This window comes from Bos taurus, chromosome 21, assembly GCF_002263795.3.
Source record: "Bos taurus isolate L1 Dominette 01449 registration number 42190680 breed Hereford chromosome 21, ARS-UCD2.0, whole genome shotgun sequence".
Taxonomy (NCBI): Eukaryota; Metazoa; Chordata; class Mammalia; order Artiodactyla; family Bovidae; genus Bos; species Bos taurus.
Window position 1 is genome coordinate 69,655,293 of NC_037348.1, and position 27,085 is coordinate 69,682,377.

Sequence of the window (27,085 nt, forward strand, 5' to 3'; positions counted from 1 at the left end):
TATACAGCCTTGATGTACTCCTTTCCCGATTTGGAACCAGTCTAGTGTTTCATGTCCACGTCTAACTGTTGCTTCTTGACCTGCATACAGATTTCTCAGGAGGCAGGTCAGGTTGTCTCGTATTCCCATCTCTTGAAGAATTTTCCAGAGTTTGTTGTGATCCACACAGTCAAAGGCTTTGGTGTTAGTCAATAAAGCAGAAGTAGATGTTTTTATGGAACTCTCTTGCTTTTCTATGATCCAGCAGATGTTGGCAGTTTGATCTCTGGTTCCTCTGTCTTTTCTAAATCCAGCTTAAACATCTGGAAGTTCACGGTTCATGTACTGTTGAAGCCTGGCGTGGAGGATTTTTGAGCATTACTTTGCTAGTGTGTGAGATGAGTGCAATTGTGCGGTAGTTTGAGCATTCTTTAGTATTGCTTTTCTTTGGGATTGGAATGAAAACTGACCTTTTCCAGTGCTGTGGCCACTGCTGAGTTTTTAAAATTTTCTGGCATATTGAGTGCAGCACTTTCACAACATCATCTTTTAGGGTTTGAAATAGGTAAACTGGAATCCCATCACCTCCAGTAGCTTTGTTTGTGGTGATACTTCCTAAGGCCCACTTGACTTCGCATTCCAGGATATCTGGCTCTAGGTGAGTGATCACACCATTGTGGTTATCTGGGTCATGAAGCTCTTTTTTGTACAGTTCTTCTGTGTATTCTTGCCATCTCTTCTTGATATCTTCTGCTTCTATTAGGTCCGTACCATTTCTGTCCTTTATCAAGCCCATCTTTGCATGAAATAGTCCCCTGGTATCTCTAATTTTCTTGGAGACCTCTAGTCTTTGCCATTCTGTTGTTTTCCTCTGTTTCTTTGCATTGATCACGGAGGAAGGTTTTCTTATCTCTCCTTGCCTGCAATGCAGGAGACCCGGGTTCGATCCCTGGGTCGGGAAGATCCCCTGGAGAAGGAAATGGCAGCCCACTCCAGTGTTCTTGCCTGGAGAATTCCATGGACTGAGGAGCCTGGTGGGCTGCCGTCCAAGGGGCCACAAAGAGTCGGACACAACTGAGCGACTTCACTTTTATTTCTTTTGTGTTCCTAGAGTTTTTAATCAAGTCTATTGCTCTTTCCAAAGACCCAGATGTGGGTTTATCTTTTTCTAATTGTGTCTTTGTTTTCAGTTTCGTTGTTCTGCTTTTATTCTCCTCATTTCCTGCCTTCTCACTTTGGGCTAATTTGCTCTTTTCCTAGTGTTGTAAGGTGAAGCTTGGATCGTGCCCTGGAGAGTGTCTTTCTTTCCTCCTGTAAGCACTGAACGCTGTGAGCTCTCCTCTCGGCACCGCGTTAGCCGCGTCCCACAGTCCCTGACACTGTGTTTGTGCCTTTCATCCACACAAAATGTGTCCAATGTCCTTCCAGCCTCCTTTGTGTCCTGCTGGTGATTTAGCAGTGTGTGGTCGTTTCCCAAGTAGCTGATGGGTTCCAGTCGTCTTCCCATAGCTGATTTCTAGCTAACTCCATTCTTGTCAGAGAACATAGAGTATGTGATTCTGGTTCTTTAACGTGTGTGTGGAGCGTTGCTTCATTGCCCAGGATGTGGTCTGTTGTGGTGAACATTAACTCCTTTCGTGAGTCTCCTTCTCTAGCTTTTTCCCTGGCCCTGCCCAGTCAGAGCAGCCCCCGTGGGTGGAGGGGCTGGGCTGGGGGCTGCGAGGGGGGCCCTGCCACGTGCGGGGTCCTGCTGGGGTCCCCACCTCACTGCGGAGCGGCAGGGACTGTGGGGCGCGCTGTGTCTCCATGCTGGGGCGCGCAGTTGGAGAATTTGCTGCCGGGGGAGGCCTCGTGTCTGCCCCTTGGCGCCTGTGCACCGGGTGGAGGGCGGATGCATCTCCGTGCAGACAGCTGGGGCGGGCGGGACCCTACAGAGGAGAGGGCGGGGCCCAGGTGAACCCTGAGAGCAGGGTCCCCGGAATCCTGCAGCTGGGAGTGCATCCCTGGGGGCTCCCCGGTCTGTGTCTTTGCCGGCTCTCTGCCCTGCCCGTCTGTGGACCCTCTGCAGGGGGGGGCTTGGTCCAACAGCCTCCGCGGCCTGGCGGGGCCTGGGCAGAGCCCCGGGAGGCGCGAGGCCCGTCTCCATGAATGACCAGGGTGTGGGGGCCCGCGGGGTGGGCGCAGGGGCGTCCGCATGCACGGCCGCCGCTCTCCTCGAGTGACCGGGGTGCTGGGGGCCCGCGGGGTGGGACCAGAGTGTGGGGGCCCGCGGGGCGTCCGCGCGCGGCCGCCGCTGAGCCTGCCTGTGCTCTGGCAGGTTGTGCAGCCTGACCTTGAAGAAGCTGGTGGTCTTCAAGGAGCTGGAGAAGGAGCTCATCTCCGTGGTGATTGCCGTCAAGATGCAGGTGAGGGTTCCCTCTGGCGCCGCCCCGGGGCACTGCGGGTGTGCTTGCTGCCTGGGGACCAGACGGGGCCCTCCCCTGTGCAGACCCCCACCTGGCCGCCCTGGAGGAGGGGTCCTGTTAGCCCCGTGGGGCCCCTGGCCCTCTGAGGGGGCCGGGTCCCGCGTCCACTCTCAGGGCGGCTCTCGGCCCTTTGCAGACCCTGCGGCGGGGGCTGTGCTGGGCCCACCACCACGGCCCCTCCTGCCCCAGCGTGGCTCATGGGTGCCCACGGGCAGCTCCTTGAAAGGGGCACATACCCGGTGTGGCCTGTCCTCTGAGGACCTCGGAGGGTTAGCCCCTCAGGGTGGAGTCCGGCCTCACCCCCCGACCCCGGGCTGCTGGTGCCCGTGTTTGCAGCCGACCTGAGCACTCTGACCTTGAGGGTCTGCAGGGCCTCCCGACGGGACCACCGGGAGCACCTCGGGGGCTCGGGGCCAGGCCGCCCTCCAGACTGGAGGTCAGTGTGGAGCCCAGGGCCTGGGGAGGAGAGCCTGGCATCCAAGGAAAGGCTCCTGGCCTGAGGGGCAGTGGCACTCCCAGCTCAGGGGGCAATGCCCACGCAGGAACCGGCCCCGCCAGCCCACGGGTGGCCCGGTCTGCTCGGGGCCCCCTGGCCCGGGAACCTCTCTGGGTCAGAGCAAGGGGATGGACCCTTCCTGGCCCCCGATACCCGCGCCATTGACCTCTGACACAGCCAACCCCCCCCCCCCCGCTGGGGCCCCGTCCCTCCAGCTGCCCTCCCCGTGGTCCCGCCTGGACCCTGTCCCTACGGAACACTTGGCCCCTGGCAGGCCCAGGCCCCCTCGCAGCCGCCTCGCCCGTCCTGCCAGCTCACCTCGGCGCCCGCATTGCCGGCCTGACCCCACGCGGCGTCCTCCCTGGCTTATCCTCGGGCCTCCCATCCCGCTGGGTCGCCTGCCTTTCAGTCTGCTCCCGGCTCGTCTGCCACCCCCAGGCCCTCAGGGCACATGAGCTGCCCCACCGGCTGACCACTGTGGTCACTGCTGCCCCTGCCCGCGTCCTTGCTGGGACTCCTCTTCACCTGGCACAGGCCTGTCAGTTGAGGGCCTGACCCAGACGGGCTCAGGAGTACAGGGAGCTTGGGGGCATGGCTGTGATGGGCACAGGGGCGAGGCCAGGGGTGGGGAGTGCCAGGCCACGGGGGTGTCCTCCCTGTGAGCCTGGCACGGTGCCCTCCCGCTGCGGCTCTGTCAGCATCTTCTCCGGGGCCAGCACCTGCTCCCGCCCTCACCCGTCTCTGCACCCCTTGTCCCGGTTGCACGCTGGGGAGCCGATGTCAGCCACGGGGTGACCTCTGCTCGCCCGCCCAGCCCTGTGAGCCTGTGTCCTCGCGGTGCTCCCCGGACGCGGGGCTGAGCTAGTCCCGCTGTGTCTGCTTCCTGCACTCAGTGGAGCAAGCTCCCGAGGCTGTCTGCATTGGGACAGCTGTTTTTAAGATGATCCTATGGTGAACATCTTTAATCCATTTGGAACTTCATCTGGGCCAAGGTTTGAGGTCGGGACTGGGTGTTCTCTGCGGACCATCTGTCCACGTTATTATGGCCATTTAGTGAATAGCTTTTCCTGTCAGGGGCCTCCCTGATGGCTCAGCCAGTAAAGAAATCCGCCTACAATGCAGGAGACCTGGGTTCGATCCCTCGGTCGGGAAGATCCCCTGAAGAAGGGAAAGGCTACCCACACCAGTGTTCTGGCCTGGAGAATTCCATGGACTGTAGGGTCTGTGGGCTCGCAAGGAGTAGGACATGACTGAGTGACTTTCACTCTCACCTTCCCGGCCAGCCTGCAGGCTCCCTAGTGTGCTACCCACCGGGTCTGTCTCTGCCTCCATCCCTGGGTCCCCGGGTCTGGTTCCGGGGGGTGCTGCCCTCCCCGTCCTGCGGATGTGCTGCTGGGCTTCAGTCATTGACCACCTCACCCATTCTGCTGTGGGAGTCGGGGGAGGACACCCATCATGGTTCTGCCTTCCTGGGGACACGTGGCCTCTCGCACATCTGCTCATCCACCTTCATGTTCATCCCGCGAGTGCAGGGAGCTTGGCCGTGACCCATCTCAGTCTCGTCTCCTCAGGCTCTGGGACAAACCTGTAGAGGAGGTTGTCCAGTTGCTCAGTCGTGTCCAACTCTTTGTGACCCGATGGGCTGCAGCACGCCAGGCTTCCCTGTCCCTCACTCTCTCCCAGAGCTTGCTCAAACTCAAATCCATCAAGTCAGTGATGCCATCCAACCATCTCATCCTCTGGCGTCCGCTTCTCGTCCTGCCTTCAGTCTTTCCCAGCACCAGGGTCTTTTCTAATGAGTCAGTTCTTTGCATCAGGTGGCCAAAGTATTGGAGCTTCAGCATCAGTCCTTCAATGAATATTCAGGGTTGATTTCCTTTAAGATTGACTGGTTTGATCTCCTTGATGTCCAAGGGACTCTCCAGAGTCTTCTCCAGGACAGGATGCGGGCTGTTTTAAGGCTGGGGATAAACCCCCGGTGGTGCCTTTGGGAGTCACATGCTCAGGCCTCCCGCCCCCTCCCCGTCGGCAGCTCTTCCGCTGACACTTTGAAATGAACTGACTCTGGCCTTTGCCGTTTCGCTGCAACGTGCCCTCTTCTGAGTCCGGCTTCCTTGTTCTGTGCCAGGGCTCCAAGCGGATCCTGCGGTCCCACGAGATCGTGCTGCCCCCTAGCGGACAAGTGGAGACCGACCTGGCGCTGACCTTCTCTCTGCAGGTGGGCCGCGCCCTCGCCCTGTGCCGGCACTGACCGCCCCTCTCCCACGAGGCGGGCTCTCCAGGGTTAGAAACGTGCTTGGGGTGTTAGGTCGAGTCTTTCCTCACATTCCCAAGATGAAGAGAGGGTGGTGAGGCCAAAATTCAGGTGCTCAGGTTCGGTCATCTCATCCGTGTTTAGAAGAGATGCGGGTTGGGGAGGGGCAGAAAGCAACTCGACATCTCAGACAAAAGGAGGCGGAGAGGGGGTGGGGCCGTGGACAGCCCGCGCTGTAAGTTCAAACCCCTCGGGTGTTCCGGGCTGCGCTGCTGGTGGGCTTTAGACCGGGACCCCCCAACCCTGTGTGAAACAGGGGTCTCCCAGGGGGGCGGGTGCTGGGCAGGCCAGCATTCCCCAGGCTCCTCCTCCCCCCACTTCTCTTTGCATAATTAAGACCCGAGTTGTTTCCATTCAGCCGGTGCAGTTCTGGCTGAGCACACCTGCTGCATTAGCATCAGTGGCTCCAAATCCCAGAAACCCCTGTCGCTGTGAGCCGTAAGATGGGGCTGTGCTGCAGCCAGTCTGCGAGAGCCCTGCCAGCCCGGCTACTGCCCGAGCCCCATGGCGCCTTCTGGGTTTTGTGTTGACTTTTCTTCGTGGGGGTGGTGGTGAGGAGAGTCAGGTTCTATTCTTATTTTATTTATTTATTTGGCCATGTCAAGTGGCTTCTGGGATCTCAGCTCCCCAACCAGGGACTGACACAGGCCCTCGGCAGTGAGAGCCAGAGTCCCGACCGCCAGGGAATGCCGCAGGAATCAGGCCTGTCGAGTGTAACTTCCAAAGCGTGCAGTCCGCTGTCTTCGGGCCTGTGGCTCCCCGGGCGTGGACGCGGCTGTGTCCCCTCCACCTCTGCCCCGGCGGAGCGCAGCCCGTGGCCCCCCGGCTTTTACAGTAGGCTGTTAGTTGGGACCCTTGAGGAAACGTGCACGTCTGCCCTGTGCACACGCACGCACCAGTGTGCACAAGCGCCCCGGTCCTGGGAGCGGGCGTGGCCGCCTGGGCCCGGAGTGCTGGGTGGGCACGGCGCCCTGGACCGCCAGGCAGGTGTCCCGCTGAGCAGTTACCCCAGATGCATGGGCCCCTCCTGAGAGCCTGACCATGTGGCACATGTCTGCCACCAGTGGCCGTTCTTGTGACCACGGCCTGCGATGACCAGCGGGCCGGGAGCCCCCGGGCTCAGGTGCGTGATCTGTGGGTGTCGAGGGGCGTGGCCGTCTGTGTCACCGTAGCCCCCCTCCCCCGCAGTACCCCCACTTCCTGAAAAGAGAAGGCAACAAGCTTCAGATCATGCTGCAGCGAAGAAAGAGGTACAAGAACCGAACCATCCTGGGCTACAAGACGCTGGCGGCTGGCTCCATCAACATGGCTGAGGTGAGGGCGGTGGCCAGATGGCCTCCTGTGCCTCCTGGTGGGCAGGGCAGGTGGGGGCGCGTCCCTGCAGGCACCCCGCCCTCACTGCCCCCCTGAGCCTCCTGCCCAGCGGGAAGGAGGCTGCCCGGGTGGGTGGTGGGCCAGGGGCGTTGACAGCCCCCTTTGTTAACATGGCTTCTTTGGTGACGGTGATAGGAGGCGCTGCTTTTCTCAAAAGCCTCATTTTCTTCCTTGACGAAAGAGCTGGCCGCCCCAGCTGAGTCCCCCAAATTAAAAAATAATCTGGTCCCTAAAACTCCAGCATTAGGCTGGATTTGATCAAATGACCGCAAAAACAGCTTCTAAAATGTGGAGGCATTCATTCGCTGGCTTGTCCTGACAAGGCCCGTCCAGTGAACTGCTTGGGCACCTGGGGTCCTGGTGGGGGGCATAGGCCGGTGCCAGGCGGGGGTGGGGGGCTCTGCTGCCCAGAGAGAGGTCTGCTTGATTCTCTCGTGATCAGAGCGGCCCCAGGGCTTCCCCGTCCTGTTGGGCCAAACCCAGGGGGTATCTGCTCTGTGGCACCAGAGCTCCGGCTCACACAGGGGCCTGTCCTCCTTGGCCCCCCGGGGCCTGGTCCCTGGCATTGAGTCCTGAGGCTCGGGCCCCATCTGGGCTGGCCCTGGGGCTTCACACGCTGCCTGCTGCCACGCCGCTTCTCCTCGACGGCCTTCGGCGCTGGGGGGCCTTCGGCGCTCGGGGACTGGGCCTGGCACCGACTGCCCCACTTGATGTGACAGCTCCCTCGTGGCCCGGCCACTGGCTCCGTGCCCTCTCGTCCTCCTGCCCTGTGCGCCCCCTGCCCCCATGCTTGCCTGGCTGACCACGGCCCCTCTGGTCGCTGCCGAGAGGAAGGCCTGGCGGAGCCCCGCGTGTGCCCCCGGCGTGGGCCAGCAGGGTCTCCAGAGCCGCGCCCCCGCAGGTGCTGCAACAGCCGGCGGAGGGCGGGCAGGTGCTGAGCCTCTGCAGCAACATCAAGGAGGCCGCGGTCAAGGTGGCTGAGATCTGGATCTTCTCGCTGTCCAGCCAGCCCATCGACCACGAGGACAGCGCCATGCAGGCCGGCCCCAAGGCCAAGTCCACCGGTGAGTGCCACCTTGGGCCGCCTCTCTGCCATGGACGCCACCTCCCGGCTATGAGCCTGCAGGCGTGGGGAGCTGGGGAGGTGATGCGAGGGTCTGCAGGCGGCCCTTGGGCGGTGGGCGTCCCAGCCCCGCCCCCACACTGGGACCTAGCCACTGAGCGAGTCTCGGGAAGCTGTGGTTCCTTCTCGGGTCTGGCACCATACTGGGCCGTCTTCTATCACAGCTGGGGTCACTGTCTCCCCTGAGGCGGGGGTGGACAGGCAGGGACCGGTGCAGCGGAAGATCCAGGACCCTGTGGTGGTCAGGAAGGGCCAGACCATGGCGGGGGGGCACGTGGGGGTGAACCCTGTGAGGGGCAGGAAGACCACCGAGGGGGCACGTGGGGGCTGTCCACCTGCCGTGCCGGCTGTGGGGGCCGTGTCCTCGCGGCTCCCTGCCCTCTGGGGGTCGGAATGTCAGGGTGCCCTCCCTTCTGTGTGCTCATTCCGCAGAGAACTACTCGGAGGAGGAGTATGAGAGCTTCTCCTCTGAGCAGGAGGCCAGTGACGACGCCGTGCAGGGGCAGGTAGGGGGCCGCGGGGGTAACGGGGTGGGGGCAGGGGCAGGTAGGGGGCCGCGGGGGTAATGGGGGAGTCCCAGGGGGCAGGTAGGGGGCTGAGAGGGTAACGGGGGGGACAGGGGCGGATGGGGCCGAGTGGTAATGGGGGGGCAGGTAGGGGGCTGAGGAGGTACCGGGGGCAGTAGGGGGCCGGGGTCACTGGAGCCACGTGGGGCCCCTGAGGGGATGCCAGGACCCCCAGAGCCGCCAGCACGGTGTCCTGAGGCTTGGGTGCTGCCAGCAGGCGCTCTGACACCCGAAGTCCACGTGGGGGGTCCCTGGGCCCCGTGTAGGGCTCAGGAGCGGCCTGTCTTTGCAGGATTTGGATGAGGATGACTTTGATGTGGGGAAGCCCAAGAAGCAGCGGCGATCGATAGTAAGAACGCCGTCCATGACCAGGGTCGGTGGAGACTGGTTTTACTAACCTGGGGAAGTGGGGGGCGGGGGCCTGGGGTGGGGGCCGAGGGGGCGGGCAGGGTGTGGGGCGGCCGGTCCGATCGCATGCTGCCCCGGAAGCCCGGCTCTGTGGCTTCTCCTGAGGTCCAGCCTCTTCCCCGCAAACAGCGTGAAGGTGGGCGCGGCTCCACGCCATGGCCTCGCCTTGGGAGGAGGGCATCAGCGTGCCAACCCCAGGCTGCGGGCCACAGGCCCAGAGGCAGTGGGCGAGGCCAGTCCCTGAGCAGAGGCCAGTCCCCTAGCAAGCCTGCTGCTTGGCCCGGACACGCCCAGTGTGAGGCCGGCCCCTGTCTTGGCTCTAGGCAGGCGGTCGGGGGCTCGGAAGGGCTGGAGGCCCTTCCTCCAGCAGGGAGGTTCTGGCGGAGCGGAGGCCCGTCCCAGAGTGTCCACCCCTGGTGCCCGCGCTCTCAGGCCAGGCTGTGGCCCCAGGCCAGGCCAGCATGGAGGGCGGCCCAGGAAGCCCCAGTGCTGACCCCTGCCCCAGAGCCTGCCACCTGGCCAGGCTGGGCGGCCACGGGCTGGTTCCCGAACACTGAGTGAACCAGCTGTCTGGACCACAGTGCGTCTGGAACTGCTGGGACAGCATCTGTGTGAGCCTCGGGCCCAGGGCCCGACACCCGGCTTTTGTCGATGGAGCTGGGGCTCCTCCTATAGGGTCGGTGCCCAGAGCTGAGCCCTGTGGCCACGGCTGTACTGGGAGTAGATGGGCCCTCGCACCCTGGCCACCACCGCGGTCCACGGAGGCAGGGTGGGGCCTCACGCATGGAGGCTTCTGAAAGAGCCGTAGATCCCTCTCCATCCCCGTGTTTGGTCCAGACCACCAGCCTGTCGGTGGGCCCGTTTCCAGGTCTGAGCACAAGTGTGGTTTCATGCTTTGAAAACGCCTGCCGCTGCTGAAGTGCGGGCGGCTGGAGGTCACGGGTCTCTGCTGTCTGAGCCGCCCCTGCCCGCCGTCGCTGGGGAGCAGCCCCGCGTGCTCTGACCGCGCCCCGCTTCTCTTGCAGCAGCAAAACTTCAAGCAGAAAGTGGTGGCCCTGCTGCGGAGGTTTAAAGTCTCCGACGAGGTGAGGGGGCGGCCCCCCGCAGCCAGGGCCCTGGTGGGAAGAGGGCCCAGAGGCCAGCTCTGGGCGGGTCTCCAGACGGTGATGTCTTCATCCGGGAGTGTGCACGGTGGGGCCACCCCCAGGGCCGCTCGGGGGTGGGCAGAGGCCCGGGCAGTGCCCATGGTGCTTCCTGAACGATCGCTGGACAGACTTGGAGGAAAGCGGGGTGTTGTATTTGGGGGGGATGACCACAGGCTTTATTTTTTAGGGTAGTTTTAGGTTCACAGAAAAACAGTACAGTTTCCATGTGCCCCGTCACCCCACACGGCCTCCCTGGCTATCAACCGTGTGCTTTAAAATTTCTTCTTTTCGCTTTTTTCTAATCTCCAAATGATGAGTTTGTAGAACTTTGATAACCAGAAGAAAAATGCCTGGTTTTTCTTTAAATGTGATCAGAGGACAGTTCGTCCCCAGGCTCTGGACCCACCCAGGGCATGTGGCATGTAAGTGTCTGAGCCCCAAGGCCTTGTCACCACGTGGGTCCCAGCAGTGAGAGGTTGCTGCTGAGCCGTGAACGATGCTGGGATTCTTGGCCTCCTGAGGACAGGAATTCAATGCGGGGCCAGTGACGAGGCTTGATCGTTCACAGCTTTTGTGTGATAAAGATTTATTAAAGTATAAAAGAGAGAGAGACAGCTTCTGACATAGACATCAGAAGAGGGTAGAAAGAGGGCCCCCCTACTAATCTTTAGGAATAAGTTACATGCCAATCAGGAGGCTGTTAATTAGAGAAAGGAAATGTCTCAATACTCAGAGACTGGCACCAGGTCTCTCACCCACAACATGCATTTTCAGATAACATTGACACAAAGTGAGTTATCCCGGGCCGTAAAATGATTGACGTGAATCTTGAAGAAAGGCAGGTTTCCAAGCAGATACATGGTCTGGATAACACAGCTTAAGAGAACACCTGCGTGGGTAAAACATACTGGCTTGTCAAGTCTGTTCTGAATCTTTGGTGGAACCGACTTGAAGACAGAACCTAGAGTAAATACATCGTTCATTAACACAGCTTAAGAAAAACGTTTCCATAAGAAGAATGCATTGGTTAGCTCAAGGCATGAGAAAAGTTCAGGTGGAAGCAGGTGTCGTCATGGCGACACAGAATTTTAAAAGAAGCTTTTAAATTTGTACAGAGAAGGGAAAAAAGTCTGACGCTTGTAATCTGCTGCCTCCTGCCGCTTAAGAGAGAGCAAAAACGTCTGACCCTCGCAGCCTGTTTGCCCGTGTGGAGGCCCCTGGCCTTCCTGCCTGTCGCCCTCCCGACGGCATGCGTGATGCCCGGAAGCGGCAGCCGTGTGTCTGCACGCAGGGTGGCGCCGTCCCCTTGCGGCAGCTCCTCACGTGAGCCGAGGTCCTCCCCACACTGGCCTCCAGGTTCACGCGATTCCTGGCAGACCTCCAGCTACCCTTCTGCAGAAACCAACCACCGAGTGCTGGAACTTAGACGTAAATGCAAGGGACCCAGAATCAAGAAGACAGTCGTTGAGGAGGAGCAGACGTGGAGGACTCACGCTGTCTGTCTTCAGAACTTAGCAAAAGCTACCATCCTCAGCAGATCAGTGAAGTGAGGTTAAGTCGTTCTATTAATGATCAGTTGATTTCCAGGCAGACCGTTCAGTGGGGGAAAATAGCCTTTTCAGCAGGTAGTGCTGGAGCAGTGGGATGCCTGGGCACAGAAGAGGCGCCTCCTCACAGTGCACACAAACACCAACCCCAGGCGACTCAGAGCCCTAAGTGTGTGGGCCCAAACTGTAGACCTCTTAGAAGAAAACAGGAGTATTTGTGAGCTCAGATCAGGCAGTGGCTTTTCAGATATGACACCAAAAGCACGCGCAAACAAAAAACAAGAAGGTGGACTCCATCAAAATGTAGGGTCTGTGCTCCAAACAGTACCAGCAAGAAAAGGAAGCAGCAGCTCACAGGGTAAAATACTGTGCAAATCACGTATCTGATAAGAGACCTGTAATCCAGAGCATAGAAAGAACACTTACAACTCAGAACAGCACAGTGAAAAAACCGCCCGCTTTAAAAACTGGGCACAGGATCTGAGGAGATACTCCTCCAAAGAAGAGATACAAAGAAGCCAGCAGGCGCACGAGGAGATGCTTGACGTCGCTAGTCATCAGGGAGTGCAGATCACAACCGCAGACCCCTCTCGATTGCCACTGGGCTGGCCGTCCCCAGGGACACGGAAGATACGTGTTGATGGGGATATGTGACCGTTGGAAGCCTCGCATGCTGGAGGGAACATCCATAGTGCCACCACTGCGGAAAAGAGGCTGAACGGGTTAGACACCCTTGCTAGGCACGCAGCAGTGCCCCGTGATTCCCCGTGAGGAGGAGACTCGTCCACACAGGCCGATGGTGTTACAGGAGCTTCCCTGTAGCCACAGAACCTGGGAGCATCGCCCCGTCCCCACCGGCCGACGGCAGACACGCTGTGACCCATTGTGAAGACACACTGGCAGGGAGGAGCTGGCTGTGGGCGTACACACAGAGGCTCACACTCTGATACACACACCGCTGGGCTAAGGAGGGGACACTGCATGTCAAGTGGTTGCAGCGCGTGCGCCCTCCTGGGAAAGGGCCAGTGTGCGGGCCTGGGGGGCTGGCGGGGGCAGGGGCGCCAGGGAGGGCAGCCTCTTGCATCCGGGCCCTGGGGGGCTGGCGGGGGCAGGGGCGCCCAGGGAGGGCAGCCTCTCGCATCTGGATCCTGGGGGGCTGGCGGGGGCAGGGGCGCCCAGGGAGGGCAGCCTCTCGCATCCGGGTCCTGGGGGGCTGGTGGGGGCAGGGGCGCCCAGGGAGGGCAGCCTCTCGCATCCGGGTCCTGGGGGTGCCGTGGCACAGCTTCTGTTGTGGGTGCGCTGTCGAGTGCTCTGAAGGCCGTGCTTGTGGCGCAGGCTTCCCAGGCTGGGGAGAGAGCCGAGCCAAGCGCCCGGGTGACCGGAGGCCTCTGTGCGATGCCCGCAGGGACCGGCTGGAGGAAGGGTGCCGGGTGGCCGAGCAGTCTCCTCCCGTCTGTCCCGCAGCCTCACACCTCTGGCCTCACGTAGGTCCTGGACTCGGAGCAGGACCCCGCAGAGCATGTCCCTGAGGTCGAGGAAGACCTGGACCTCCTGTACGACACGCTGGACATGGAGAACCCCAGCGACAGCGGCCCCGACATGGAGGATGACGACAGCGTCCTCAGCACCCCCAAGCCGAAGCTCAGGTGGGTCCAGCTGCGCCAGCATCCCGGACGCGGGCACAGCCACCTGCCTTCAGAGCCAGCGGCCGGTAGGGGCGAGCCGCGAGGCGGCCCATCAGGTGGTCCTCGGGGCCGGAAGGGAAGGCGATGTGTGGGGCAGCAGGCCCTCTGGGGTGTGGGCTCTGGGGAGGGGGTGGACAGGAGGCACAGATCCCGAGGGGGCCCTGGGTCTGCGGGGCTTCCAGAGGTGGGGTGTGGCGAAGGGAGAGTCCAGTCTGGAGCCAGCCGGGGTCAGCCCCGCAGGAGGCCGTGTCCGGGAAGGAGGGGCGGGTGGGACGTGGACCTGGGAGGGACCAGTGGTGCCCTGGGGCTGTCCATCCTGTGGGGAGCCGGGGGGGGGGCACTGGGGGCCCCCCAGGGGCAGGGGTGTGGGACAGCGCTGATGGCAGGGGGCCGGGGGCAGGTGGGGGGCTGCAGCCTGGCCTGGAGCCGGGGGAGCCTAAGTCAGAGGCAGGAAGGTCTGTGGCCTGGCTGATCATTAGACGTTAAACAAGCACAAGTCAGAGCCCGGGGAGCACCCAGGAGGGGGCTGGCATGCTGTCAACTGCCCCTCGTAGCCTCACAGACCTCTCATGGCAGGATCCCCCCGACGGCAGACCCCTCACAGTGGGACCCCCCTATGGCAGAATCCCCCTCATGGTGGGATCCCTCCACGGCAGCCCCCCCACGGTGTAACCCCCCCACAGCAGGACTCCCCCCACAGTGGGACCCTCCACCGTGTAACCCCCACCACGGCAGCCCCCGCCACCATGGCGGGACCGTGCCCCCACAGCGGGCCCGAGTCCTGACCAGCCAGTGACTGCTGACTTGGTCCCCAGCCTCCTTTTCCTGGAGGAGCTACTGCAGGCTCAGGTTAGGGGTCCCTCTTCCTTTCTGCCCATGCCGCCTCCACTTTCAAGGCCAGCACAGTGGACCCCCGACCCCTCTCTGCCTTCAGGGGGGCAGGTCTCTGCTTCTGTCAGCCACCGAGGTTACCTCCATGGCCCAGCTGACCCGCGCTGTCCCCACTGGAATCTGCTGCAGGGCGAGCCCCCAGCCAGCCCCCGTCCCAGTCCCGGGACACAGGTGTGGCATCTCGGGCCTCACACACTGGGATCCGGCCTCACGTTTCACGCCCGTGTGGCTTCATCAGCAGACGCTGCAGGGGTCCTGGCCCTCCTTACCTTGACCTTCAGCTCCTGCAGTCTGGCCTGGGGGGCCCAGGCCCCCCCACCCACCAGGCCTCCAAGTGTCAGATGCAGCTGTCGCGGGTGCCCCGGGCGCCCCCCGGGGTTGGGGGGCTTCGGGGCACAGGTGTGCTGGGCGGTTCTCAGGCCCGCGGTGTCCCCGCCTGTGCTGTGGTCCTTGAGGGTGGGGCCTGCTCTGTGCTTAACCCTGCTGGGCCCTGGGGGGTTGTGTGGAGGACAACACACTCTCTGTCCCCATTTCCCAGGCCATACTTCGAAGGCCTGTCCCACTCCAGCTCACAGACGGAGATCGGGAGTGTCCACAGCGCCCGCAGCCAGAGGGAGCCTCCCAGCCCGGTGAGCAGCCCCCGCTGGGGTCCTCGGGCGGGCAGGGGCCACCCTGATCCTCCCATCTGAGTCACTGGAGGCTCCGACAAGCCCAAGGCTCAGTGCCTCCCGGTTTGCGGTCTGATCTGAGTATCCTGCCCAGTGACTGTTGTGGGGTGGCCCTGAGCCCACAGTCCAGGAAACGCTGGCCAGTCTCCCCAGGCTGCCTCCAAGGCCAGAGTCCCCTGCCCAGAGGTGAGCCAGCCTAGGTACCATTGCCGGACACCTCCTGATTCCCTCCCGACTCATCCACACAGGCCGACGTGCCCGAGAAGACGCGGGTCCTCGGAGGCAAGCAGCCCAGTGACAGCGTGTCCGATTCGGTGGCCCACGTAAGCAGGCGTGGGGCCACCTTCACAGAGCCCACTTACATGTTGCCTTATCGGGGTCTGACCTGTGCCCTGGAGGTCCTCTTCCTCCCGACATCCAGAACCTGCACAGAGATATGATGAGGTTCCCCTGGACTCTCCCCACCCCGAGGGATGGTCAGGGTCCCCGCTGGATTCACCTCACCCCTGGGGGATGGTGAGGGCCCCTGGATTTACCCCACCCCTGGGGGATGGTCAGGGCCCCTGGATTCACCCCACCCCCGGGGGATGGTCAGGGCCCCCCTGGACTCACCCCAACCCCGGAGGACGGTCAGGGTACTCCTGGACTCTCCCCACCCCCAGGGGATGGTCAGGGCCCCTGGATTCACCCTAATCCCAAGGGGCAGTCAGGGTCCCCTGGACTCACCCCGCCCCTGGTGGATGGTCAGGGTCCCCCTGGACTCACCCCACCCCCAGGGGACAGTCAGGGTCCTTCAGGACTCACCACACCCCCAGGGGATGGTCAGGGTCCTTCAGGACTCACCACACCCCCAGGGGATGGTCAGGGCCCCTGGAGTCACCCTATCCCCAAGGGGCAGTCAGGGTCCCCTTGGATTCACCCCACCCCCAGGGGATGGTCAGGTCCCCCTGGATTCCCCTTACCCCAGGGGATGGTCAGGGCCCCCCTGCTTTCCTGTCAGGCACAGACCACCACGGCTGCTTCCTGCTGCTCTCGTGCAGGTTCTCAAAGAAGGGGAGGGCAGGGGTGGTGCGGGTCTCCCCACGGCAGGCAGGACTGGGAGCTCTGTGGTTGGAGGTAGAGGTCAGCTGGCTTCGCAGGGCAGCATGTGACCATGTCCACATGCATGGAGTCACCAGCCCAGGAGAGGCCTGAGCACCCTCACCCAAACCAAGGCAGCTTGGGCATGGGAGCACAGCGCCGGGAGGGGGCCCCGGGGGTGTGCGTTCCCGACCACTCCATCCTCTGCCTACAGAGCACGCCCGCTCCCGGGGAGCCGCCAGCACCGCCTGAGGAAAGCCCCGAGGTGGAGACCTCTGCCCTGGACCTGTTCGCCGAGAAGCTGCCGCCCAGCGGGCGGATCACCAAGACGGAATCCCTGGTTATCCCCTCCACCAGGTGACCGGCCGCCCCAGGGAGGCCATGGCCCAGGCAGTGCCCCTGTGGGCCAGTGTGGAGTATGTGTGGGCGCCCCGTGTTGGGGGGCCTGTCTGGCTGCATGATGAGCATCACTCGGGGGGCCCACCTGGGACCCTCACTCACCCCCATCTGGAGCTGGCTGCCGGCTCCAAGGGCAGGGAAGGCCCGCCATCCCCTGTCCCCTGTCCTGGACCCTGTGGTGCCGTCTGGGCTGGGGCAGGCTTGTGCTCGGTGCCCATGATTCCATGGCGCCTGGTGTCAGCGTGGGCGGGGTGTGCCCGCTGGGCGCGGGCCATGCAGACACGCAGAGCGACTCTCACACAGTGCGCAGTCCAGTGCAGGGCCTCTGCGTGGCCGGGGGCAGCAGGCCGGGGTCCCGTGGACGCGGGAGCAGCCTCAAATGGCAGAGCCAGGTGCCCTCCTGGCAGAGGACAAGCCCTCTGTGTCCTCCACACACCCTCCCCCCCGCCCCCTCCACGCACCCTCTCCCCTGCCCCCTCCACGGTCAGACTCCCGGCTGTGCCGCAGCTCCCTAAGCACTGACCGGCCCAGTGCTCTCAGCCTTCTGCATGGTCCCTCCGCGAGGTCGGCCCCGGGCCCCCCACTGCTGCAGGGCCTCAGAGCCCACCCCTCGGCTCACTGTGCCCCGAGGGCCCCCTCCACCCTCTCCCAGCCTCCGGCCCCGTATGGCGGACACTGAATGCGCTGCTCCCCGATTTTCATCCTGCGGTCAGCCCGCACTGCCTCCCTGTACACGCCTCCTCCCAGAAACGGGAAGGGAGGCGACATGCACACGGCCTTTGGAACCGAACCTCCCGACCCAGGCCGCGCCTGGCGGGAGCCAGCAGACAGGCATGTCAGCCGCTGGCCTCCGTGAGGCCTTGGCTTTGTTTGTTTCTGGGACAGGAGTCTTCCAGGAGCAGGGCTCTGGTGCTGGCACTACCTGGGGGGGCACAGGGGCCTGTGTCAGGACTGGGAGGGGCACCCTGAGCTCCAGGACGTGGGCATGGTCTGCGCCAGGCGCACCTGGCAGGGGAGGGGCTGGGGTCTCCGTCCTCGTGGCCTGTGGCCCAGCTGCCCGACCACCCCCAGCGCAGCCGTCTCACCGCAGAGAGGTTGGGCCCCCAGGGCAGTGAGTGCCCGCGGCTGCCCCACAGGTCCGAGGGGAAGCAGGCGGGCCGCCGGGGCCGGAGTACGTCCCTGAAGGAACGGCAGCCGGCACGCCCGCAGAACGAGCGGGCCAACAGCCTGGACAACGAGCGCTGCCCCGACACGCGGAGCCAGCTGCAGGTGCCTGCGGGCGGGGGGCTGAGGGGAGGGCCCGGCAGGAGCCCATGCTCCTGCCGCCCGGCCCCGTGGCCTCTGTCCACACGGGGGCTGTATGTCTGCGTGCACCAGGGGTTGGGCTCTCCCGCCTGTCAGCTGGGCAGGCGAGGGGCTGGGCACAGCTTGCCTCAGGGCAGCTGCAGATGAGCCCCGTCTCTCCAGATCCCCAGGAAGACTGTGTACGACCAGTTAAACCACATCCTCATCTCTGACGACCAGCTCCCGGAAAACATCATTCTTGTGAACACCTCGGACTGGCAGGGGCAGGTGGGGAGGGGCCGGGCAGGGCAGGGTGGGGAGGGGGCAGTGTTTCCTCGGTGGGGCCCTGGCCAGCCCTGCCCACCGTGGACGCGAGCGGGGCGCGCGGCTGAGGGTCACCCCCGCCCCCCCAGTTCCTCTCAGAGGTGCTGCAGCGGCACACGCTCCCGGTGGTCTGCACCTGCTCTGCGGCCGACGTCCAGGCGGCCTTCAGCACCATCGTGTCTCGGATTCAGAGATAGTGAGTCCCGGGCGTGAGGGTCTCTGCTCCGCAGCGTCGCGGGATGGGGTGAGGGCCGCTCTCCTGAAGCTCTGCCCCTCGCCCGCCCGCAGCTGCAACTGCAATTCGCAGCCGCCGACGCCCGTGAAGATCGCGGTGGCGGGCGCGCAGCACTACCTCAGCGCCGTGCTGCGGCTCTTCGTGGAGCAGCTGTCGCACAAGACCCCCGACTGGCTGGGCTATATGCGCTTCCTCGTCATCCCGCTGGGTGAGGGGGTCCCCCGCCCTGGGGCCGCGCGGCTGCCCAGGGACGCCGAGGGCGCTGGCGGGGGCTTGCTTGTTTATTAACCTTTCAAAGTTCTCAAGACCAAAACCCCCGTGTTTTGGCTTGGCTGAATGTCTGCGCTGGAAGGGGCGGAGTCCTCAGGGAGACCCCCGCCCCGGGGCGAGGCGGGGGGCGGAGAAGCGGGGGCCACGGGCGGGGCCGCGCCTGATGCCCCTCTCGGCCCCCAGGCTCCCACCCCGTGGCCCGGTACCTGGGCTCCGTGGACTACAGGTATAACAACTTCTTCCAGGACCTGGCTTGGAGGGACCTGTTCAACAAGCTGGAGGCGCAGAGCGCCGGTGAGGCCCCGGGCGCACGCGCGCCCACCTCTCCCGTCCCCCGCCCCTCCGGTTCCCGCCTAGGCCGCGGCGCCCCCCCCCCCCCGCCCCCACGACCCCCAGCCCCCCACTCCGCCCCCGCGACCCCGCCCCTTGCGCCCTTCCTCTCCTCCCCTCTTGTCCGCCCGCCCCGCCCCGCCCCCACCCCCACCAGCCCTCCCGCCCTCGCGCCCACACCCCCCCTGCAACCTGCAGCCGCCCCTGCCCGCTCTGTGCCCCCTTCTCCGCAGGCCCGGTCTGCCCTCCCGCCCACTCCCGCCCCGCGCCCCTCACCCTCGCGCCCCTGCCCTGCTGCCCAGCCCATCACACCTCGTTTTGAAAGTCAGTGGTTTGCTTTGCTCTGAGACACACTTTATGTATCGGGCCTGAGCGCCGGGCAGGTAGCTGGGGTCAGCAGGCATGGTTAGTGGGGGATGGGCCAGGATGTTTCTCTTTGCCTGTGAGCCGCAAAGCTCTTTGGTGACCGGCAGGGGAGGGCTTTTCAGGATTTGGAGAGGCCTCACTGCCTTCCCCAGGATCCCATGAGGGCAGCAGCCAGAGGAGCCTCTCAGCCGTGCCCAGCCTGGCTGCCTGGACCCTGGGTGCTGGGGTGCGCCATGCCCACGGATCCCTTCTGGTCTTCTTCTGCAGTGCAGGACACGCCGGACATCGTGTCAAGAATCACCCAGTACATTTCGGGGGCCAACTGCGCCCACCAGCTGCCCATCGCGGAGGCCATGCTGACCTACAAGCAGAAGAGGTACCTCCTGGGGCCCGGGCAGGCGTGGGGTGGAGACCGCCATACTTCTGCAGTCTTGGCCAGGCGGCCTGCGTCCTCACTGTCCCAGCTCCTCGGGTCACTGACGGGCCAACGGGATGGAAAGAGACCTGGGATGAGGGAAGCCCCCAGCTCTCCTGACCACTGCACCTTTTCCCGACACAAATCAGAGTTAGGATTAGCTGGTCGATCTTTCTTTATCTTTGTACGCGCTGGGATTTTCTGTAACTGGAGTCACAAGAGCAGCAGCCCCGGTGCTGGCCCAGCAGGGACCTGCCTCCTCCAGCAGCCAGTCTCCAGCGGGAGGCCTGGTCCTCACCCTGCCCCGTGCAGGACGATGGCCAGGGGCTGGGCTGATGCCCGTTGGCATGGGGTGGGGCCTTGTGCAGTCTGAGGGGGTTGAGCGGTCCCCTCGCCCGTCTGTGAACAGAGGTGCGGTCAGGGGGTGGCAGGAAGAGGCAGACCGCAGCGGTCTGAGAAGCTCAGCTGCCTTGCCCCCGGCTCTGTGAGGGACCCCCAGTGGGTGCCTCACCGCCCGAGCGCCTAACAGCGTCCTGTCTCTCTCTTTGGCGGCTCTCTGAAAAGGAGAAAGAACTTTCACTTTGACTTTACCCTCAGGTACCGCTGCCCTTGGGTCTGGCCCCCCCCGCCCGCTGGCTGGTCTTTAGGGCTGTTTGGCAGCCTTGGGTCTGGCCCCTGCTGCCCGCTGGCTGGTCTTTAGGGCTGTTTGGCAGTGTCGGCAGGTGGGGTGGCTCTCAGGTCTCCGTATGGGGGTCAGGAGGCACAGCCTCCATCAGGCAGGCTCCTGGCGCTGCCCGGTCCCTCTCGGGCGCCCACCCAGCCTCAGGGACAAAGTCTGCTGCCTGGCAGCGTGTCAGAGTGCGGGTTGGGAAGTGGCCGGCGGAACTCCTCTCTGAGTTGCTGCGTCTCTGAAGCCTGGCATTGCCACCGCTGTTAGCCACAGGGACTGGTTCCACCCCGTGAGCCACCAAGCAAGCACTGGCACCGCTCGGCATGGGCTTTGCTCCCAGTGCCCGCTGCCAGCAGCCAGGGAGAGTGGCTTGGGGCAGCTTCGCAGCTCAGTTTTGGGGTTTACCTGGATGGTGGCCAGACCACTGGGACCTCTGCATACAGCGAGGCTCTTTTTTTTGCCCCCAAGGCGGCGTCTCCTCCGTTTGACCGTTTGTCGGAGCCTAGACCCATGGCCCTGCCTGATAGGTGTCTGGCACTGGGCCCCACGGGGCGTTGCTCTGCCTGAGCCTCAGGGCATTTGCTCTGGAAAAGCCCCAGGGCGAGTCCTTGGGTCCCAGGCCGCCTCTGTGCTGGGCCCCGGGATGGATCAGGAGGAGGGGTGTGAGCCTGTTCAGTTGTCCTGCTAAACAAGCCTCAGGGTCTAGAGAAAGACCAGCCGTGGTGTGCCTCGCTGACCCCGAGCTGTCCTGGGGGCCTGCGCTCGCTCCCCACCCTGCCCACCCCCGTTAGCTGCGCCCCGCTGACCCCGAGCTGTCCTGTGGGCCTGCGCTCGCTCCCCACCCTGCCCACCCCTGTTAGCTGCGCCCTGCTGACCCCGAGCTGTCCTGGGGGCCTGCGCTCGCTCCCCACCCTGCCCACCCCCGTTAGCTGCGCCCCGCTGACCCCGAGCTGTCCTGTGGGCCTGCGCTCGCTCCCCACCCTGCCCACCCCCGTTATCTGCGCCGGGAGCGCAGCCTGCTTTGCTGCCTGGGCCGCAGCGTCTGTCTGTGCCAGGGTGGGCTCCCTTGAGCCACGCCTGTGGCCGGGGCTTGGGAGACCCCGAGCCGCCTCCGTGCTCAGCCCCCAGCCCCGCGTTGCAGTGGTAACACCGGCCCCGGGGTGGGGCTGGTCCCAATGTCCCTGCGCCCCGGCTGGAGCACCGTGAAAGCCAGTGTGCCATCCAGGCTCAGAGCCCAGGGCCGGAAGGGCAGCGGGCTAGCCTTTGTCTGCAGTGACACAGAACAGGCTGCTGTCCACCCGGAGGGGTCAGGAGACCCAGGAGAGGGTGGGCAGCGGGCACAGCCGTCCCAGGCCTCCTCCAGCTCCAGCCCCACGAGGGCGTCAGCAGGGAGGCTCCCATCTGCTCAGCACCAGCTCCTGGCCTGAGGTCAGACCCACTGGTGGTCCTCCCAGGCAACTGTGCGGGCTGCCCAGCACCCCCACCCTGGCCTCTTGGCTAGTGTGGGCTCCCCTCAGCTTCTGTGCCGCCGATGCCACATGGAGGCACCTCCCCCACACACAGGTCTCATGAGCCATGCCCAGGGGCCTTGGCACGGAGCCGTGGGCTCAGGCCTTAGGAGTCCTGATCTCTGTCCCTGCCAGGAGCACGCATGCCCTCCGCATGCAGGGTCCAGGGTGAGGGGTCTCGATGGAAGCCGGTGTTACCCCGTCTTGTGGGCATGTGCGTGTGGGTGTTGTCTGCATGTCCCAGGAGCACAGCTTGGCTTTGATGCTTGTGTTGTGGAGTCTCCAAGTCCCCTCTCCTTGGGGTTCTCCCCTGTCTGCCTCCCTGCGTGCCGATCATGGAGGGGTGGGCGTGCTAGCGGGCAGTGGCTCGCTGAGGTGGGGGCCCTGTGGGTCGAAGGCCCCCGTGCACTGAGCCAGGGGCGCCGCACACGTCCTGCCTCCGCACGCAGGAGGCCCCTGTGCCCTGAGCCAGGGGCCCCCACATGTCCTGCCTCCGCACACGCAGGAGGAGGTCCAGGCACAAGGTCTGGGTTGTACCGTTAACGAGAACTGGAATGAAGGGAAGTTTTCTTTCTCAACCGTTTGCTTCTTACGATGGGAAGAAAGCCTGGGAATTTGGTAGGCTCCGTTGGAGGGACTGAACCTGGAGGTTCTTTCATCCAGTCGTTTGCCAGGTCTTTTGCAGAGATGGGGGTGGTGCTGGGTGGGTGGGTGGTTCATGGGTGCCCACGTCCACGGGTGCCCAGGGGAGGGTGTCTCCTGCCAACTGCTGTTCCCTCACATGGGTGGCGTGCTGGGCACGGGGCAGCACCTCCTGCCAAGACTGGGACCTGCATTCTGTACTGACCCCTGGGCCAGGGGCGCTTGTCCAGCTGGTGATCACACTTCACGGGAGCACCCCCAGCCCCAGGCCTCCATCTGCCACAGGGACAGGGAGGGGAGAGCCTCCTGCCAAGCTCTGGTACCCTGGGGCTCCTGGTCCTGAGAGCTGGTGCCCAGCGAGCTGGCTGAGCTGGGCCTGGGTCCCCACCGGCAGACCTGCCTGGTGCAGAGGCTTCTCCCTGGGTGGCACCCCCAGGCCGCTGCCCTGCTGGGTGTGCGTGTGTGGACTGCTCTGCAGAAGAGTCGCTCTGTGACTTCAAGCTCAGGTTTGGGAGGATGGCTTGGAGAGGGTGCCTGCCCAGGAAGCAGGGCAGGGGGCACCTGTCTGCCCTGTGGCTGGGGGAGGGACCACACAAGGCCCAGGACCAGTTCTGCCCGTGGGATCCAGGTGGAGGTGAGAAGGGGGTGCTCTCCCAGCCGCCAGTGGAGCACAGACCAGGGTGGATACCAGGGGGCAGAGCGGCACCAGCTGAGCTGCAGGACCAGCCCTGGCCCGGGAGGAGTGGGTAGCTCTCCCCTACCCAGGCCCGGGGACTCTGGCTGCCTTCTCCACCAGCGGTCAGGACAGGTGATCCTGGAGAGGCTGGGCTCTGCCAGAAGCTGTGCAGGGCCTGTGGGCGCAGTACAGCAGCATGCACACAGAGCCTCCCCCCGCCCCCGCAGTGGGCACCAACTTCAGACTGTTGAAGGGAAGTCTCAGCCTGATGGGACGGTCACCCCCACCCCCTGGCGGTGGCCCGGGCTGCTCCTGGGGCATCCTGGGGGCACAGGCAGCCCACCCTCTCCTGGGGCCCCGGGGGGCCAGCAGAGTGGCTCCAGGATGGGCCAGCTGCCTGCGCGCCAGGCAGCCCAGAGGGAGGAGCGGATGGCCTCAGGCCGCCCCTCGGGGCTCTGGACCTCATGCGGAGACGCATTCAGGCTTCCTGCAGGTCGGCGGGCCCTGCGGTCAGAGGTCCAGGCCGGCACCCGCAGGAGGGCGGGCACGAGTCCGGGTGGGCCGGGCGCTGCAGAGGGCAGCCCCGCCCCTCAGGGAGGCTGACTGTGTGTTTCCCTGTCTCAGCCCCGATGAGGAGTCTTCCCAGAAGTTCATTCCCTTCGTCGGGGTGAGTACCGCCCAGGCAGCCGTCGCCTTGCCCGCCGTCCTGCTGCCCAGCTGCTGTGCTGCAGGGCGGCCGCGATCCGCCAACGTGATCAGCGTGTCGTCGTCTTCATGCGACACGGTCCAGAACCTTCTTCAGTTGGAGCAGACGACTTGCCTTCGCATCCCTCCCGCCCTAAAGTCTCTCCTGCTTCGAGTGGGGAGTGAGCCCAGGCGCTGCTAGGACTGGACTTGTGGAAGCAGGCGGCCTGCCTGAGGGCGCGGGGCCGGTCCTCAGCTCTGTCCTGGGCAGCGGGGATCAGTGTCAGGCTCGGCTCTTCAGGGGCCACCCAGGGCCGGCCGTCCTCAGGACAGGCCTCTCCTGGGGTCTGGGGCAGAGGACTGCCTCTGTCCTCTGGGAGCCTCAGGGCAGGCTTGCTTGGCTGGAGCGTGGCCTGTAAGTTGGAAGGTTTTACTTTGTCCCTTGGCCAAAGAGCCAGGGCTGCCGCCTGACGGCCGGCTGTGTGTCCACGGCCTGTGGCCCCACTGGGGTCTCCAGCCAGGGCATCTGCTGGGAGAGGCACGCGGCAGCCAGGCAGGTGGCAGGGCCTCTAGGCCGCTCGCTGTGCTCAGGCTAGGGGTGGCTGCTGGCTGTGCTGGGAGGGAGCGCGTCCGGGGCTGTCCTGCGGAAGCTACTGTGGTGACCGCCGGGCCTGTCCTGCTGGCTGCACGTGAGCCGCCGCCGTGTGACCAAGGCCGTGGTCGTCGTCGCGATCTCTTTCACTTGACACAGCTCCCACCCGGTCGGCGTGGGCCGGGACCCCTGGCAGCCCATGGGGAAATGGAGCAGGCCCTGCAGCCACCTTGGTGCCCTGCTGGGCTAGGTGCCCTCGCTCCAGCACCTGACTCGCCACTGCCTGTGCCTGGCCAGTCACACGCACATGTATTTTGCTGAGGCCAGGGTGTGAGACCTGAGAGGTTCACTCAAGGGGAGAGGGTTCCTCTCCTGCCGGAGGCCATATGCATCCTGAACGCTGGTCACAGGTCAGGGCCAGGCCAGTGGCCAGCTGGCCGGCAGCCTAGGGCCTCTGGGGCCTGTGCCTTCATCCCGGGACTGCAGGATGGCCAAAGCAGGCTGCATCTCGAGGGCGTCTCCCAAACACACCATCTGCAGAGGGCGGGTCCTTCACCAGGGCCTGTGGCACAGCTGACCACATGGACGGTGGCTCCCGTGAGCCCAGCTCTGCCCCTCGCACTGAGGAGCTCGGCCCCGGCTCGGCCCCAGAAGTTCCGCGGGGCAGGGGGATGTGGCAAGTGGGCAGCGGCGGGGAGCAGGTCCCTACCAGGGTCTGGAGCCCCGCTCAGAAGCTCCTGTTGCCTCCTAGGTGGTGAAAGTGGGGATAGTGGAGCCGTCTTCGGCCGCGTCAGGTGACTGCGTTCTCCAGGCCCCGGGCTGGGGTGGGGTGGCGGCGGTGGGGGTGTGGCGGGTGGCAGCCCCGGTGCCTGTCTCCTGCAGGGCTTGTGTTCACCAGGAGTGGCCTCCCTTGTCCCTGAGGCCTGACAGCTCCTGCTCAGCTTTGGGGGAGGGGGTCCTCCGGCTTCCCACACGTGCTCCCCCAGCCCATAGCTGCCTGGCCTCCCTGCCATGTTTGGGTGCAGAGGGCCGTGAGCTGCCCAAGCAGAGCCGTGGGGGAAGCTCAGCACCGCCCCCAACTCCTCCCCTAAGGTGACTCAGATGACGCGGCCCCCTCGGGCTCCAGCGTGCTCTCATCCACCCCGCCGTCCACGTCTCCTGCGGCCAAGGAGGCCTCGCCCACCCCGCCCTCCTCCCCGTCGGTGAGCGGAGGCCTGTCCTCCCCCAGGTAAACGCAGCCACGCAGAAGTGCTGCCCCGAGCACAGTAGGGATGGGGCTGAGAACCAGATGGTTCCTTGGGGTCCCTGACCGCACCCCAGGCTGCCTGGAAGCAGAGGGTCAGGGTAGCCTTGCAGGGGACACAGTGGTGTCGACAAGGGCTCACTCAGACAAGTGAACAGGGGTGCCCTACTGTTCAGTCCTGGCCTGATGTCTCCCCACCTGGCCCCCTGCATTCCTGGGGCCGGAACTACAGAGTCTATAAATATAGGGTGCTCTGGACACAGGGAGTTTTGGAAACTCGGATGTGAGTAGCAGACCTGGGATACAGTGGGTGTGGTTATTGGCAGCCCCTCTCGGGTGTCCTCAGGGCTCTCCTGAGCAGAACCCACCCAGACAGGACTGCCACAGGGTCGGGGAGGCCCACCATAGGACCCCCTGGGGCCTGCACCTATGAGGGGCAGCTGGCCTGGGCCCTCCAAACAGAGATGGTCCCCGACGTCGGGCAGCACAGGCACCAGAGGGCACCCGTTTGCCATGCCAGCCCGGGGTGCTGCCGTCCCCTCCTGAGGACGGAGGGGTGAGCCTCCCTCGTCTTTCACAGCCAGGGCGTCGGCGCTGAGCTCATGGGGCTGCAGGTGGATTACTGGACGGCAGCTCAGCCTGCAGACAGGAAGAGAGACGCGGAGAAGAAGGACTCGCCCACCACCAAAAACACACTCAAGTGCACCTTCCGGTCTCTCCAGGTCAGCAGGCTGCCCAGCAGCGGCGAGGCCGTGGCCACGCCCACCATGTCCATGACCGTGGTCACCAAGGAGAAGAACAAGAAGGGTGAGGAGGGGAGGCGGGCTGACCGTCGGGCCTGGGGGCCGCTTCGTTCCCACACCCCTGGGCAAGGGCCCGCTGGCGGGCGGGTGGTGGCGGTCAGGGTTAGCGTGGAAGGAGGGCCAGAGGAGCGTACAGCCTGCGCTGCCCCCAGCCCTGAAGGAGCAGCAGGAGCACAGCACGGCCCCCTTTCCTCCTAGTGATGTTTTTGCCCAAGAAAACCAAGGACAAGGACGTGGAGTCCAAAAGCCAGTGCATCGAGGGCATCAGCCGCCTGATCTGCACGGCCAAGCACCAGCAGAACATGCTGCGGGGTGAGCCGAGGCGCCCCCGCGGGCGGGGGCGGGGCCTGTGATCAGTGGGCGCGGCTTGGGGCGGGGCCTGTGTCCAACAGGAAACGGAAGTAAACCGGGGCGGGGCGGGGCCGCTTGTGGAAGTTCCCCTCCGGAAATGCTTATTTGGCTGTGATGTCATGTTACGTAGTCTGCGCTCAGAGCACACTGGGGCCAGCCCACCTGTGTGTGTGGAGTGGCTTTTCAAATTCTGAGAAATAATTTCTCAGTCCTTTCTGCTTTATGTCAGAATTTTTATAGAAGATATTCTGCGACTGAGTGGTTGAGAACACGGAGCTCTCGAGTTCTCTCTTTTCCGTGGGCTTGGGTTTGACTACAGTGGCCCAGAGCCAGCCTTTCTCTTGATTTTCTGGCTTAAGTGGAGGGTGTTTCAAACCCTCCGAGGCAGACAGGCTGTGGACACCAGCTCCCCTGAGGTGGCTGGGGAGAGGCTCTCGGGCCATGGGGATGGGGTGGGAGCAGGCGGCAGGAAGGCCAGGAGGGGAGCTGGGGGTCCGCGACCTCCTCCCGCAGGGCCGGTGAGAACCAGCGAGTGTCTCCCGGGAGCCTGGG

At 64.2% G+C, this 27,085-nt stretch overlaps 1 protein-coding gene across 8 annotated transcripts in view; it reads left to right on the forward strand.

Moving 5' to 3' along the window:
• PACS2 (phosphofurin acidic cluster sorting protein 2) overlaps positions 1–27,085 on the forward strand; it is a 63,902-nt gene that overhangs the window by 33,669 nt on the left and 3,148 nt on the right. For 2 of the 8 annotated variants that reach the window (XM_024982228.2, XM_059879412.1), the window contains exons 2-24: positions 2,297–2,384; positions 5,069–5,158; positions 6,443–6,568; positions 7,530–7,692; positions 8,184–8,257; positions 8,610–8,690; positions 9,751–9,810; positions 12,906–13,063; positions 14,532–14,622; positions 14,910–14,984; positions 15,956–16,098; positions 17,277–17,409; positions 17,608–17,712; positions 17,838–17,944; positions 18,037–18,191; positions 18,437–18,547; positions 19,217–19,325; positions 19,929–19,961; positions 23,485–23,527; positions 24,888–24,930; positions 25,229–25,364; positions 25,960–26,186; positions 26,381–26,494. In XM_024982228.2, the coding sequence (XP_024837996.1) occupies positions 2,297–2,384; positions 5,069–5,158; positions 6,443–6,568; positions 7,530–7,692; positions 8,184–8,257; positions 8,610–8,690; positions 9,751–9,810; positions 12,906–13,063; positions 14,532–14,622; positions 14,910–14,984; positions 15,956–16,098; positions 17,277–17,409; positions 17,608–17,712; positions 17,838–17,944; positions 18,037–18,191; positions 18,437–18,547; positions 19,217–19,325; positions 19,929–19,961; positions 23,485–23,527; positions 24,888–24,930; positions 25,229–25,364; positions 25,960–26,186; positions 26,381–26,494 (2,465 nt within the window). Of the gene's footprint in view, positions 1–2,296; positions 2,385–5,068; positions 5,159–6,442; positions 6,569–7,529; positions 7,693–8,183; positions 8,258–8,609; positions 8,691–9,750; positions 9,811–12,905; positions 13,064–14,531; positions 14,623–14,909; positions 14,985–15,955; positions 16,099–17,276; positions 17,410–17,607; positions 17,713–17,837; positions 17,945–18,036; positions 18,192–18,436; positions 18,548–19,216; positions 19,326–19,928; positions 19,962–23,484; positions 23,528–24,887; positions 24,931–25,228; positions 25,365–25,959; positions 26,187–26,380; positions 26,495–27,085 lie in introns of those variants that run through there. The other 6 variants (XM_024982229.2, XM_024982230.2, XM_059879413.1 and 3 more) reach the window with 6 other exon arrangements.